This window comes from Natator depressus, chromosome 8 (genome assembly GCF_965152275.1).
Source record: "Natator depressus isolate rNatDep1 chromosome 8, rNatDep2.hap1, whole genome shotgun sequence".
In the NCBI taxonomy this organism is placed as follows: Eukaryota; Metazoa; Chordata; order Testudines; family Cheloniidae; genus Natator; species Natator depressus.
The window spans coordinates 17,058,943-17,075,110 of NC_134241.1; the positions used below are offsets into that span (position 1 = coordinate 17,058,943).

The following is a 16,168-nucleotide window of genomic DNA, read 5'->3' on the forward strand; positions in this document are numbered from 1 at the left end:
GTGTTACGTGGTCACGGTCAATTCTAGGGTCTAGGAAGGGCCAAATAGAAACTATCATGGTTGAACTATTGGAAAACAATATCCGTGATTCTCCCCTGCCTTGCTGTTGACAGTTCTACAAAGGTGTGACTCCACTGACTTCAGTGGAGTTAATGCCTATTTACACCATCACAGGTGAGAGCAGAATAAGGCCTTCAGCTGAATGGCGCATATTACATTTATCGCATTGCCTGAAGGTCTACTCAAAACTATAATGGCCCAATAAAGCTGATGTACCAGTAAAATACAGCTTAATTAACACATATTCGCTAAAATGTTTTCAAACATTGCTCATTTTTACAACCTTACAAGCCCTTTGACAAAGTCCCCATGGTTATTTTTAACTCCTGTGTTAGAAATCCCCTACAAATTAGTTTAACTATGAAATTACAGTTCAATGGCAAAATTGTACTCCTATTCTGATTATTTTTTTAAAAACTTGCTTCTTTCTTGCATATTCCACAATATTTTTATAATTGGTCCCAGTAAGTTCTGCGTCAGGGAATTGAAAGATGAATTAACCTACTGTGGTAAAATATAGAAAAGTTCATTTTGAGTCTTTACACGTTCGATCATTTGCTCTATGTATCTGTGTTTCCCTGAGTAAAATCACATTTGGTTCTGTGCTATATAGGTGCATTAATTTTTGTGTTGTAGGAGAAATATATGTAATGCTAAAAGATTAATGGAAAAAACCCTATGCTTAGAACAGGAAAGAACTTTATTTGAACTTAAAAAACAGAAGTCTGCAAAAGAAGCAGCAATTGGAATCTCTCTGTCCATCCAGAGGATTAAATGGAAAGTCACAGTTCAACCTTCCCTGGAGGAGCCTCTAGCTGCTTTGGGAATAGCTGTCTGTGGCAGCATTGGGCAGTGCTGCTGCTTCTGTAACTTGTTAAAAAATAAAAAAAAGGAAAATGAACCAGAAAGTGCCCCTCTAGGTTCTTCTGTTTTCTCAAAGCCATATTCCTTTAAGATGATGTAATAGTCATTTCCCTGGATGGTTTCTTCCCTGCACTGCTGAAACAACAGCATCTGAACTGCACTGGGAACTGTGGAACCACCCAGCTCAGCAGCCAGAGCAGCAGCTCGGGCAGCAAGAGCAGACCAAGCAGCTACCCTGGGCATCCTTTCAGAGGGCTGCAGGCTTGTCTTCTCTTTCCCTTGCTGGGAACATGGGAGCTTCTTTGCCCTTCCTGCCAGGCAGGATAACACTTTGGGAACCCACTGAAATATGTCAGTTCTTTTCTCAGATTCTGGGGTTTCTGCAAGTCATCTAAACCAAGGTCCTTTCTGAAACTCTCTTTCTTTTAAGGATCCTGATTGGGATTTATTTTGTTTTTTTCCATCTCAGATATTGCTATATAGATTGGTTTTTCATCGTTACCCATCCCGGTTAACTTTCCTGTGACTCAGTTTAACTCTTGAGATCTACATGGATGGCTATTCTTAAAAGCACTTTTCTTACCTTTTCTGTCCCTTTCTGGGGTTGGATTTGATATTAACTGGACTCAGTGTGCCTGTGTGTGTTCTGATTGGTCTGAAAATTTTCTTTCTTTCACAAGAACTATACATTAACTGTAACCAAGGTAAGACTTGATGCTCTCTCATTCTCTCATCTGTAAAGGCTCTAAATTAGACACTTGTTTAAAGTTGAGGTATGTATTTTCTTTCTAACAAAATGTTGCCATATGTATCCCCTCCCCCAAATATGTTAATTATTGCTTGGGGAGAAAAAAAACTTGCCAAAAAATTTATTTAGCAAAAGATCTTGATTTTTCTCTCCTGCAATCAGTACTAGAGGGGGCTTTGTGAACTGACCTAATTCCCTCTATTTTTACTTTTACGATGCTTAGGGAAATAATTGTCTTATTTTGTTTCCCCCCTTCAACAGACCTGGGAATAATCGTAGGCTTGGCTTGATCTTGATTTTTGGGACTTTGTTGGAAGATCTGATTGCATTTCATGAAGTTATTGCTCTCCATCCACTGTTTAGGTTTTAAGCTGCTTTGCCAGCTTCCGTGACATAGTCACTTCTGGACAATTCTGATTTTCTTAATATACTAACTTTTTGTCCCCCGCCCCTTCTTAAATATTATGAGCCCTTTTTGGGGTCTGGTGGAGGAGCTTCATTCTACTCTTTGATGTGATTGATAGTCCTGCCATTCCTTGTGGCTGATTTTTGTTTTAAAATACAATGGCTTTGAGTGGAAACTGCAGGACTTACCTCCCTCCTAGAGAACAAGGGGCTGGTCTACATTCCTTCCCAGAGGTGGTGGAGCTAAACGTAGGTGGTCAAGTATACTTCACTCGCCATTCCACCTTGGTGGGCATCCCCCACTCATTGCTGTGGAAAATGTTCACCGCCAAGAGAGACACAGCCAGTGATCTAGCTAAGGACTCCAAGGGAAGGTTCTTCATTGATAGAGATGGTTTCCTCTTCCGCTACATTCTGGACTATCTCAGGGACAAGCAAGTGGTCCTGCCTGATCACTTCCCAGAAAAGGGAAGGCTTAAAAGGGAAGCTGAATATTTTCAGCTCCCAGACTTGGTCAAACTCCTAACTCCTGATGATGTCAAGCAAAGCCCCGATGACTATTGCCACAGCGACTATGAGGAGGTCTCCCAAGGCAGTGACACAAGAATATGCCCCCCATCATCGCTCTTACCTTCAGATCGAAAATGGGGTTTCATTACCATTGGGTACAGGGGGTCGTGCACCATGGGCAGAGAGAGCCAAGCTGATGCCAAGTTCAGGAGAGTCCCGAGGATTTTGGTTTGTGGAAGGATTGCTCTAGTCAAAGAGGTCTTTGGAGAAAGTTTGAATGAGAGTAGAGACCCAGACAGGGCACCGGAAAGATACACCTCCAGGTTCTATCTCAAGTTCAAGCACCTGGAGAGGGCTTTTGACATGTTGTCAGAATGTGGATTCCACATGGTGGCCTGCAATTCCTCAGTGACGGCTTCTTTTGTCAATCAGTACACAGATGATAAAGTCTGGTCCAGCTACACTGAATATGTCTTCTACCGTAAGTACAAGAGATTTGTAGGGAAAAAATAATTATCTGGTTAAAGCCTGTCTTATTTGGTGTGCATTTCATTTTCAGAGCACTAGCAAGTTTGATTTCATTTTCTCTGCAGCTGATGGGAGTTCTCTTCTGATAAAACAGTATCCAAGGGGATATGCTTTAGTTTAAGCTTTTAAAATGTAAATTAACATTGAACTCAATGGCGTGGTCTTGGCTAGGTGGCAGCACAGACTGCCAAAAGCACCTTTTTCTCCCCACAACCGAAAGGTGTTGCTATCTGAGGCTTTGTGAATCAGCCATTTGACTGCTTTACACATTTCCTGAGTACTCCCTGGATGTAATGTAAGCCTTGCAAACACACTGTAGATTTAATTACAGAAAATCTTCAAATGAGATTCAATATACAAAGGTAATAGATGTTTGATAATAAGCACACTCAGCCAAGCCATCTGTCAACAAGGCTGACACACACACATGCAGGGAGGAGGGAAAAAGTGCAGTCATGCTGGCTCCTTTTCAACAGGGATCTTTTTCAGAACCAACTTATGTTCTTTAAAATAAGGATTCAGTGGATAGATAGGCAGGTGGCTACATGCTATTATGAAAATCAGACCCTTCCTAACTAGATGGATATGTCCTGCTAACTGGAATCACATCAGATCACATACTGTTGTACTAATTTTGATCTGATAGCTCTAGCAGGCTCATTAACTTCCTAAATTGATATTCAGCCAGGGACACTGTTACCAATGGTAACATCAGGGTAATTTTGATTCCATAATCCTGTGTCAGAAAATCATTCCACAACTCTGGGACTTAAATATTCTAGGAGTGGGTTAGGCTATTTACTTTTACTTCAAAAAGGTAAAGGAGAGAATGTTTCCCCAGTCCCTTTGCACAAGTGGATTTTATCATCTTTCAAAGATCATGTGTTGGGCAGAGGGATAGAAAGGTGAATAACAGCTACTTGTCTCACCTGCTACGCTGTATAACTACCGTAGTCAGTATATCCCCAGTACCATGAAGAGTTGACTTTGCTGAAAGATGCCCAGAACTTGAGTAATTTATTGACATGTAATAAACTACAGTGCAACACTAGGTTGAGTACCACCTACTGTTACTGAACTCAACAGGCAGCCGAAATCTGCTCATGTAATGGTGCTTAAGTTAGCGTTCCAAAAAAGCCTTCTGTATTTTTGATATGCATAGATTTATTGAAAATTAGTTTTATATCAGGACTTCTTGGTAAAATACTTCAGAGGTCTTGGATCAGCTCAAACTCAGGCTGAGCTGGATGATTTATATTACTAGGTTTCTAATATCTGAAATCAATATCTGACATGAAGTTACAGTAAAATTAGTGTGATTCCAGAAATGTATGGTAGTAAATCATATTTAAATTTTAAAAACATCAGAAAAATGTATAAGCTTGCTGGAATTTTACCAACTATTTTAAAAACTGAAGCAGGACCCAAATAATGTTATGTTAATTAGCAAATAGAGATCACTGATATCATTTATTCATATTCTTCAGAACTTTATGCTTCATAGACTGTGCTAGGTATTGGCTTTCTTTTTGTGATGATTAGTGATGATGCTTAGATACCACAGTGATAAGGGCCTTAGAAATATCTGTGAGCAAAAACAGAGTGTGAGTGTGTGTAATGAGCTTGATCTAACCTCGCTTCCCTAGGCCATCAATACAGGCCTGAGCCAAACCTATTGAAGTCCCTGGAAAGACTGTCATTGAATTCAGCAGGATTTGTGTCTGATCCTCTCTGAACACACTTCAATTTTGTGGATATTTGAAATTCTAACCTAGATCCAGACGTGCATTTTTCAAATGGTCCCTATCTGTGTAATGGGCCAAACCAATGACCATGATGCAAACTCATCCTACTCAATCTAGATCCAATTCAGACTGTTGTGACTAGTTTGTCTCCAGTTACTGTAACAATTGCCATTGTTGAATTGCAAGGATTTTACAGAGGCAATACATACAGATTATGTGTAGAGTGGAAAAAACCCTTTCACATCTAATCTCCAAAAGTCATTTTTTGAAAGCTTTGAAGACCACTAAAATTGACAGCTGGCTTTCTAGTGGGACATTACAACTTCTGTGCAGCTGCTTAGCCATAATTATTTCATTAGAAGCTGCCAACTGTGCCTATATAAACATTAATTAATCAAGCTGTTGTGCTCAGGTTAATGGGCCGAAACCATGGGAGGTGCTCTAAGGCAACTAGTTACTGTAGTTATTTGCTAAGATATTCTTAGCAGAGCAGCTTAACTACCTCCTGTGAAAATGTAAAGCTCAGATACTCCTCGGAGGTGGGGAATGGACATGAAAGATGTTCATTTTTAAAAGAAAGAAGAATGGAGGGAAAAACCATGTTGGTCTCTGATAATGTATGTTCCAAATGCTTGGAATCTGAAAGCCCATAGTTGGCATGCAGATAAAGAATATCATGCATGTGGAAATTAATCCATTTGAAAGTAATGAGATGGACCGAAGACAAATAAGCAAAGTGGAAGTTTTCCAAATAAGCTAATAGCTACAGACCATGCAGTCAACAAAACGTAATGTTAATACTAAGGAACATGTATGCATATGTAGGTGCCATTAAGGCTAATGGGAGATTAATGTTCACAATGGGTGAAATTTAACCAGAATTTCAGGGGCCACAGAAGGTCTCCAACACTGCAAACGTGTTGCTGAGAAGGGCTGCAGAGCAAGCACACAGAATGACTGTGCAACCTCCCTCCCCCTTGTGTGCAGTGCAGCTGGGCTCCACTCCAGTTTCAAATGGGCCAGTGCAAAGGGGAATTTGGAGACAAGCTATGTTTGTACAGTGGGTCCACAATTAAACAGATCCAGGGACTGCAGTATTTGTGTAGGGAGTAAACAATTCCTTCTCAGAGGTGGGACAGTAGTTGAGGATGAAGGACAGATTTCTTTTCTCCTGCTCCATCCCCTAGTTTTCCTGTGCTAAGGCTGTTTAAGCAGAGTTTATATTGGCGAAGGGTGAATTTGATCCAGTGAGAAGAGTGTCAACCTTTGATGTGCTTTCTCTACTACTACTTTAAGTACAGATAGTCCTGAATTAACACCTTACATCCAAACACCCTGATCTTTTAGTGTTCACTCTCTGCACTTGGATATTCCTTTTTGAAATGTTTTCAATCTTTGTCATAAACTGAACCAAAAGCTTGGGTTTGGATACCCCTTAAACTTTGGTGTGTTTTGAAATCTGGAATTGGGTCAGAATTTTGTGGCTTGAGTCCCTCTAATTTTAAGGCAATGTGTACCTACAGACTTCCCCCCTCTTATTTTAGGAGCAGGTTACAAAGTAAATCTTTCCACTTGATTCCAAAATTATACCCTTGCCAGAGCAGTTGGCTTGGGTCTCACACAAAAATATCTGTGAGTTCTTAAACCGGACGTAGGAGAGAAGAGGTTGGAAAACTGAAAAGCCCCGGTTTTAAACATTAGCTCAGTGGCTCCCAATTTGTGTGTGTGCATTTGTATACCACAGTGGTTCGGCAGTACAGGGCCGAGGAGAATAGCAATGTGAAGCGGGTTGGAGAAAGCTACATAACCCATAGCCATTCTGCTCCCACTGCAAACAAGTCTGCTGCTGTAAGTAAAGTAGCAGGTGGTTTCTTTAAAGCCACTTACACTCACCTTCTTTCTCTCTCTGCTTCTCGGTGGCCTCTCATGGCTGTGGGAGCAGCTCATATGCATATGACTGCAAGTCTAGACTGTAGCCTGCCATTCTAAGCTCCTGTTCTCCCCTCTTGCAGCTCTCATTATAGCTGTGGGTGACACCAACTAATAACCCGATACACATCCCAAATAACAGGTAGCTTTCTGTTGAGTTGGAGGAGGAGTAGAGAGTCAATGAGAGAAAAACACAAAAAACTGATAGGGAAAAGAAGAGAAAATACAGAAAGGAACTGGAGAGAGAGAGCAAATGAACAGACAGAAGAAGAGACAGTAACAGCTGTGCCAAAATGTGGTGGAAGGGGACTTGGTGAGGGTGCCCATCCACCAGTGTATTCTAATGATTTTCCAACAAGAAAAGGTTGGGGGAGCCACTGAACTAGACTAGATTATTGTCCACGTAATGAGTGCAGAGATACATGCAAATAAATTATTCTTCAAGCCATTTTCCAAAATCTAAGCAAGCATGAAAGTTACTTTTAAATTTGAGGAAATTATGTACATTTCCCTAAGCCTGGCCTTGAGTAGGCCACTTCATAGTCATGCACGCAGAGCATCTCAAGTAGCTGTAATGTTCAAAGGAAACTTTGAAACATCCATGGCAATATGACTGTAGGTAGAAAATTAATTGACAGGATTCTTGCTCCTTAAAGACATGCTGTGCCACCACTCATTATGGCAAGAGTTGTAGATTTTGGCCCCATTCTCACCTTATCCTTTTAACAAAATGATGTTTGTTGGGGGATTTTTCTACTTTGATCATAGCAGTTTGGTATAAAGAGATGGTTGTGGAGTATTTTCAAATTATCTTCAGTTTAATGATCATATCCTATTAAGTGGGGTTGGATGGGGGAAGAAGTAAAGTAATTGGTATCTACTTAGAATTTAGCTGATGGCCTTTAACTGAAAGTGCAAATCTCACATATATATGCACTGCATGCATCCGATGAAGTGAACTGTAGCTCACGAAAGCTTATGCTCAAATAAATTGGTTAGTCTCTAAGGTGCCACTTTTTATAGTCTGTATGGTATTCATATGGCATATTTTACCCAAAATTCATGTAACCAGCTGCAGCAGCAGGTCAGTGTTTTCATGTGAATACAGCTGAAAGAGCTTTTAATTAGTGTGTGTGTGTGTGTGTGTGTGTGTGTGTGTGTGTGTGTACACGTACATACTATAAATAACTTGAGCCTCAAGGCAGAAGTTTGACAGACAAAATTCAATGCAAATGTATTTTGAAATCCACAAGATGTAAAACCACATGGATTAGGCATAGAAGAAAAGGCTATTAAATTATCTTATCCATCTTTCTGCCTCTTCAAATTGTTCTCTTTATATTGTTCTCTAGCATATTTTCTAGTATTTTCTTCAGTCTAATTTTAAATGGCTTGAGTGAAGAGGATCAAAATGACCAGAAAAATAACAAAATGAAACCAGGCCCTAAGAATGATTCAATCTTCAGTTCCTGCTGATGTGAGATGTTCAACGCCCCCATCCACCCCTGTGTTGCCTTCAGTTCATCATCATCATTATCTGTGCTTCTTATTCTACTGCTGTGTGAAAAGCTTATTCAGCAGTGTTCCTTGTCCATCATGCTGAATAAGAGGCTTGTCTGAAGTGTCAGTAGGCTTCACTTCCACACCTTGATGAGGGTGTGATTCTGTTAGCCAGCTTGATGAAGGTGTGATTCTGTTTATGTTACCACCAAATCAGGAGGTTTCAAGAGGCACTGTGTCAAAGGCTCAGAGGCACTGTGTCAAATTTGGGGGAAGGACAAATTGTGTCCGACTTGTTATCTAGACTGAATAGGGTGCTCTTGAGAATTTTACCATCATGGAACAGTTTGGTTAGAGTCAGCCCACTGATCAGAAGTTTGATTATTTAGATGTTGATACGTAACCTGAATAATCTCGTTATTCTAATCTGATTATAAACAAATTGACCTAAAGATTTAGGTTAAGGTCTCATCTCAGCAATTACATGAAACAAACCCTTAAAAAGTGGTTTTGCTGGTTTTAAGGAGTCTAACTTCATTGTTTTGTCTTCATGCTTCTCCGGTCGTATTAAACTACATATAGCTATTGTTGTTCAGGAGATTTAAAGCAGGAGATGGCACTATTGGTGCAGGGATGAAAGTAACATAAAAGAGATACCGGTATGGGACGCCGGAAGGGGCAGGGCCTCAGGTAGAAGGGGCGGGGACTGGGGTCAGCCTCCCCCAGCCAGCCCATCCACACTGCCTGGCCCACGCCACCCGGGGCTCCGGCAGCGATTTAAAGGGCCCAGGGCTCCAGCTGCTGCCAGAGTAGCGGCGGCTGGGAGCCCTGGGCCCTTTTCAATCACCAGGCCCCGGGGCAGCTGCCCCTTTTGCCTCCACCCCCAGTCGACGGCCCTGAGGGGGGCAAAAGGGGCAATGATGTTAAAGTACTGCCATGGCTATGCTTTAAGGAGGGTCCTTAAAGAGCTGCCGTGGCAGTGCTTCAACATCACTGCCCCTTTTGCCTCCCCCTGTCGGCGGCCCCTGTCGGCTGCGTATGGGCCAGTACCGGCGGCCACTTCTTACTGGTACGCTGTACTGGCCTACTTTCACCCCTGAATTGGTGCCTTTCTAGATACACAGTACTCACTGTGAGGAGTAGTTATCTTAAATCTCACCTTGGATATGCCCTGGTGACTTGCATGTTTAGTATAAATATGTAGACCTATCATGGTGCTGTAATTAAAAATACCATTTAATTCCTGGTCCAAAATTATTCCACCTTGGGGAATGTAATTTGTACTGACCTGCTTCAGTGTCAGGCTGATTTCTGGGTGAATTCACTACAAGCAAAGGCACTCAATATTGTTACCTAGCTCTCCGTTGGGGAAGAAGAGCTCTGAGTTATAGTTAAGGCCCTACCAAATTCATGGCCGTGAAAAATTCATCACAGACTGTGAAGTCTGGTGTGTGTGTCGTCCGTCCCCCCCCCCCCCCCCCCCGGGAAATCTGGTCTTTTGTGAACTTTTACCCTGTACAGATTTCATGGGGGAGACCAGCATTTTTCAAACTGGGGGTCCCGACCCAAAAGGGGGTTGCAGTGTTATTGTAGGGTGTGGCGGTTCAATGACAAGACAGAACACAGCTTTTAGCAAGCAAGCAGGCTGGTCTCTGCTAACGGGCTTCCCCCTGTCAGCTTTCCACCTTCCCCTTTATTCTCTCTCTCTCCCCCCGCGCATTACATTCTCCAACAGATAAAAGGAATACACTGGCTTTGTTTAACATTCTTATTTACCAATTTCTATCTACCGCATTCCTTGCTCTCGGGCCTTGAGCCCAGTCCTGAGAGGCTTCCCACGATACATATCATCTTGGCGAGATTCCAAGGTTGATGCCCTTGAAAGGAGCTGTGTGTGCACTACTCCTACACAACACTCCGGGTGTGCCCTGAATGTTGCCAAGCGCATAAACCTTTATGAATCCTACATCCCCTCCTTTTTTGTTTATTTGTGCTCGGCCATCTCATGGTAGCCATCAATTTGCATTTGCAAGCCAATTAACTCCCGGACAGACAAGGTCATAACTCGTGGAGCCTGCCAGGGCGGGTCTCGACAAAGCCTTAACAAAAAGGAATACATTGTACACAGCAGCAGCAAAAAATAAGCTTAAAAAGGTAAAGTGTGATTGGCCTGGCCCCGATTAGCCATGCTAGAGTACTGGGAAGAGAGGTTCGAGTAAGCGGCGAGCATCATCTCATTCCCAATTTCCTCAGGGTGATGACATACTGGAATAAGGCACGTACCTAACAATTCTTCAGCTGCTACAAAATCAAATAAACAAAAGTGGGTAACATTTGCTATTGAAGCCAATCTTTCCCATAGGTTATATGTCATTCGGGCCCGTAACGGAGAAAGCGCTCCCGAATCAACCCCTCCAGGAAATAGCAGGCACAAAAGGCATACAATCAGTACAGAATTAGCAGTAATTTGGGCGAGAATTGCCACAAACAAAGTCTCAAGAGTCTCTGGCTGTTGGTTTGCTGCCAGTCTTCGTTGAGCCGCGGCGACCAATGCTTTTACTGCTCCCCATGTCACGGGCTGGCTTGGGACGCTACGCCTCTTCTGTTTCCGTCCCGCCGTTGTCGACCCGGGAGGCACCGCGGTCTCCTCCAAGGTCAGCTGAAAATCCGGTATGGGGTTCGACAGCCCTGGTGCCACGCCATGCTGTTTCAGTGCCGGTCGCACACACCAGGCCGGAGCCCACAACGGTCCTGCAGGGAGAAACACAGCAGCATATCCCCGACCCCAAGTGATTAAAGGCACTGGGCCCAACCATTGCGGATCGGGCAGCTGATGGTAATAGACACGCGGTCTTTCCATTTGTGAAAATGCCGATCCGCGGGGGTCTGCTGATCTGCGTTCAGCGTTAAATTATTTAAAGTAAACAAAAGGATATGCAATTGTTGCTGAATGTCTCCTAAGATTCGGAGACGCAGCTCCCCTTGTTTTAATTGTTTGTCGAGCAAGATTTTTAGCATGCGATTTGCACGTTCAACAATAGCTTGGCCTGTGGAATTATAAGGGATCCCGTGTTTGAGACGGATGTCCCATTGGGCACAAAAGATGAAAAGTGCTGTGGAGCAATAGGCTGGGGCATTATCCATTTTTATCTGGCTCGGGTGACCCATAACAGCAAAACAGGCTAGCAAATGGTGAATAACTTTGGGAGTGGCTTCCCCACGCTGTGGGGTCGCCCAAAGGAATCCCAAATAGGTATCAATGAAAACATGTAAAAACGAATAGGGGTGGAATTGTGGCACATGAGTGACGTCCATTTGCCACAGCTGATTCGCTGCGGTACCTCTAGGGTTAACGGCATAAAAAAAGGTAGGGGCAGCAGCGGCACAGTGGGGGCAGGAATGAACAATAGAACGTGCATGATCAGCAGGAATATGAAACTGCCGGGCCAAAACAGAGGCAGACTGATGAAAAAAGGAATGGCTTTCAATGGGGTCAGAAAAAAGGGAATTTACCTGACCACGTAACGCGCGATCGGCGCGCGCATTGCCTTCAATGAGTAGCCCAGGCAGAGGGGTATGACTGCAAATATGAGCAACAAAATAAGGGAAATTACGAGTGGTGATGAAATACTGTAAGGACAAAAACAGGCGAAGAAGGTCCGCATCGACCTGAGGGGTAATGAGGGCAAGGGGTAAATGATCAATTACCTGATAAACATAATGCATGTCCATGATCAAATTAAAGGGACAATCAGCAAAAAATTGAAAGGCCAAAATAACAGCAGCTAATTCCAAGGACTAGTAAAGCTCTCCAAGCGCTGTGCATGCAAATATTGTTGTACAAGTGAATGAAGCGCTTTCAGCTTTTCTAGAGGGAGCGGCCACTGGTCAATCCATACGGGCTCTAAGGATTGCCATACCAATGGTAATGCGGATGGCAAGGTGGGTGAGGGAGGATTTTGGGCCATTATATATTAATATCGAGGGTGGTGTCCAGCTTTGTAAGTAAATCGCGGCCCCAAATACTGAGGTGGACAGGGAGTACAAAAGGGCGGATTGTAGCAAGGGCACAGCCTCCTGGTTTAGAGACCGTGACCCAAGACAAACTTTGGCGCCCGGGTTTGCTACCCTCGATCCCCCACAACTCTTTAGAAGGAACTGTTGGCCAACCGACCGGCCACTCCGGATCACGAATCACCGTAACGTCAGCTCCAGTGTCCACCAACCCTGTAAAAGGAACATTATTTAAGAGAAGTGTTAACTGAGGTTTTGAGGGGCGGACTGACATTGTCAGAGCAACAAGTGGAGAGGACGTATTGTGAGACGGTGACTGAGACAGCGTCGATCCAAAGCCGTTCCCGCCCCGGGTTCGATCCTCTGCGGCTGGCACCTGATAGGGGACTAAAATCAATTGTGCAATTGACCGTCCACGCGGGAGCGATTGCGGAAGATGGGTCCACACCTGAACCTTAATAACACCAGTGTAATCAGCATCGATGACTCCTGGGATGACAAAAAAACCCTGTTTCCCAGCGTGTGAGCGAGGGAGAACCAGACCCACAAATCCGGCAGGGAGAGGTCCCGTCACCTGTGTAGGTATGGCGCAAACCTCCCCTGGCAACTGAAAATCAGCGTCCTCCTGCATAATCAAATCAAGCCCTGTACTTCCGGCAGTCGCCGCCCTCATGGAATCTATGGATTGTAAGGCAGAGGAACAGTTGTCTGAGTGGGAAACACCCCCGTTTGGCCCTGGGTTCGGGGGGGACCCGTCGTGCGGTTTCCCGACCCGCTACGACACTGATTAGCCCAGTGATAGCCCTTCCGACACTTGGGGCACTTCTTTGAGGGGCGGGCGGGCGCCGTCGATGAGCGGCACTCCCTCTGAAAGTGACCCTCCTTACCACAGCGGTAACAACGCTTCCCCTCCTTCCCGGTTTTTCGCAGGGCGGCAGCCAGAACTCCAGCTTTATGGGCTTGGGTTCCGATGTTTTGGCACACCCGCAGCATGTCCGACAGCTCTAGAATTCCAGAGGCTTGTGCAGCCTGGAGAGCACGGCGGCAATCCTCGTTCGCATTTTCAACCGCCATTTTTAACAGGATCTCCTGAGCTGCCGCAGGGTTATCCACCTGTCGGAGGATAGCCTCCTGCAATCTGTTGGTAAAATCCATAAAGGACTCTGATGCACCCTGACGGATACTGGCAAAGCTTTTAGTAGGCCTGCCCGAATCCGGGACCTTCCGGAAAGCATGCTGGGCGCAGGCGGAAATAATGGGGAAGACGGCCTGAGGGAGTTGAGACTGTAGCTGAACAGTAGCAAACTGTCCCTCCCCTGCCAAGTGCTCATAAATGACACCTTGCTCTCTATATACCTGGGCTTGGCGTTCCGCCATCTGCCGATACTCACTAAGCCAAATAACATACTGACTAGGTGTCAGCATCATGCGCAACAGCGCCTTCCAATCTTCAGGGATCAGGGTGTACCCAGTACCTATCCCTTCAATGAGACCACGCACATACGTGCTAGTCAGGCCGAACTCGCGAATTGCTTTCTTTACCTCTCTGATCACCGAGTAAGGCAAACTGACCCAGTCTGCAACCTGGTTGCCCTGGCCATCATCCTGCCAGGTCACAGGACAAACTGAGACCAGATCAGCCAGCTCCTCTGCTGTAAGATCTGAGCGAGTCTTCGCTGCGTGAACCATTTGTTGCACCAGCGAAAGCCTCTGAGCAGACGCAGATGACCCCCCGGGGGGCCCCGGAGCATGGGGCCTCACGGGCGGAGGGTGATCACACACCGGCTCCGGTGGGGAAGGCCAGGGAGGCGGTGGTAATAGAGGCACTGGGGGCGAAGCAGGGGGAGGGATGGTTGCAGGAGTGGACAGGGGTGGCGGGATCGGCAGCCCCTCTGTTGGCGCGGGAGAGGGTCTTTCTGAGGTGACACACCGTGTTGCATCGGTAGGAGTGGGGGTGGCTGCAGGAGCGGACGGGCGTGGCGAGATCACCAGCCTCGCGAGGGAGGGCCTGTCCGAGGCGACACGCTGTATCGCGTCGCGGCAGAGGTGCCAGGCATGTAAAGCCTGCACGGACGCCCGAGGCTCTTTGTGCAATGTCTGGCCCAACCGCTCCCAGTCCGCTAGCTTAAGGGTTCCGGCTTCAGGGTACCACGGGCATTGGGCACTCACTTCCTGTAGCAGGAGAGTGAGTTCTCGAGTGGGGCAGTCATGCTGAGCCTTACGCAGCAAATACTGTAGCTCATTGCGGTGTTGCACTTGCAAAGCAGAGAGGGAGCTTCCCATACTTACCACAACGAAAAATACTCACTGGGATCCACGAAGCGGATGAGTGACGCGTCTGAAACCCTTGCCGGGCGAGGTGAGTGCTGAGGGCCCCACGTTTGGGCGCCAGTTGTGGCGGTTCAATGACAAGACAGAACACAGCTTTTAGCAAGCAAGCAGGCTGGTCTCTGCTAACGGGCTTCCCCCTGTCAGCTTTCCACCTTCCCCTTTATTCTCTCTCTCTCCCCCCGCGCATTACATTCTCCAACAGATAAAAGGAATACACTGGCTTTGTTTAACATTCTTATTTACCAATTTCTATCTACCGCATTCCTTGCTCTCGGGCCTTGAGCCCAGTCCTGAGAGGCTTCCCACGATACATATCATCTTGGCGAGATTCCAAGGTTGATGCCCTTGAAAGGAGCTGTGTGTGCACTACTCCTACACAACACTCCGGGTGTGCCCTGAATGTTGCCAAGCGCATAAACCTTTATGAATCCTACAGTAGGGGGTCACATTATTGCCACCCTTACTTCTGTGCTGCTCCCTTCAGAGCTGGGTGGCCGGAGAGTGGCGGCTGCTGGCTTAGGGCCCAGCTCTGAAGGCAGCAGCGCAGAAGTAAGGGTGGCAATACCATACCATTGCCTTACTTCTGCGCTGCTGCTGGGGGTGGTGGCACTGCCTTCAGAGCTGGATTCCTGGCTAGCAGCCTCCGCTCTCTGGCCGCCCAGTTCTGAAGGCAGTTTGGCCGCCAGCAGCAGTGCAGAAGTAAGGGTGGCAGTACCGTAACCCCACCCTACAATAACCTTGTGACCTCCCGCCCCCACACAACCCATCTTTGGTTCAGAACCCCTGCAGTTACAACACTGACATTTCAGATTTAAATAGCTTAAATCATGAAATTTACCATTTTTAAAATCCTATGACCATGAAATTGACCAAAATGGACTGTGAATTTGGTAGGGCCCTCATTATAGTTAGTACTCTTGTGGAGTCCCACTGGCAGAGGCTGCATCCTTTTGCTGACTTTCTGCTGGTCACTCAAACCTTCTGTCACTTGGGCTCTCTAACTTTGTAAGGAGAGTGATCACTTTAGATAAGCTCTTACCAGCAGGAGAGTGGGGTGGGAGGAGGTATTTTTTCATGCTTTGTGTGTATATAATAAGATCTTCTACACTTTCCACAGTATGCATCCAATGAAGTGAGCTGTAGCTCACGAAAGCTTATGCTCAAATAAATTGGTTAGTCTCTAAGGTGCCACAAGTTCTCCTTTTCTTTTTGCGAATACAGACTAACACGGCTGTTACTCTGAAACCTAACTTTGAGTGGTAATTTGCCTGATTGTGTTGGGTCATATTGTGCCATCAGCTTTTAAGCAGAATAGGCCAATGATGAAATCTTAAAAGTAGGGGTCATGATCTCTATGGAAAAATCCCATAGAATTTAACAAAGGTAAACACAATAGGGTTGTATGGTAATGTAATTTTTCTAGAAATTACTCTAAAGACCTAAAGAATTTAATAAAGGGTGATCACCTCTCTATAGGTATTTTAACCATCCTATAAAATGGGTATAGTTCTTTATGAATCCCTGTAGAATGGTT

General features: G+C 45.2%; 2 protein-coding genes across 2 annotated transcripts in view; one reads left to right on the top strand and one right to left on the bottom strand.

Moving 5' to 3' along the window:
- The first annotated feature begins 901 nt into the window (after positions 1-901).
- The window catches only part of KCTD16 (potassium channel tetramerization domain containing 16), a 163,479-nt gene continuing 148,212 nt past the window's right edge, over positions 902-16,168 (top strand). The window contains exons 1-2 of the mRNA XM_074960518.1: positions 902-1,628; positions 1,934-3,068. Coding sequence (XP_074816619.1) covers positions 2,237-3,068 — 832 coding nt within the window. The 5' untranslated portion in view covers positions 902-1,628; positions 1,934-2,236. The remainder of the gene's footprint in view (positions 1,629-1,933; positions 3,069-16,168) is intronic.
- Positions 9,983-13,992, bottom strand: LOC141992630 (endogenous retrovirus group K member 9 Gag polyprotein-like). The gene is made up of 2 exons (XM_074961971.1): positions 12,464-13,992; positions 9,983-11,040 (listed from the first exon to the last, which is right to left on the bottom strand). Exon 1 carries the CDS (start codon positions 13,990-13,992, stop codon positions 12,982-12,984), a length of 1,011 nt encoding a protein of 336 aa, XP_074818072.1. The 3' UTR covers positions 9,983-11,040; positions 12,464-12,981.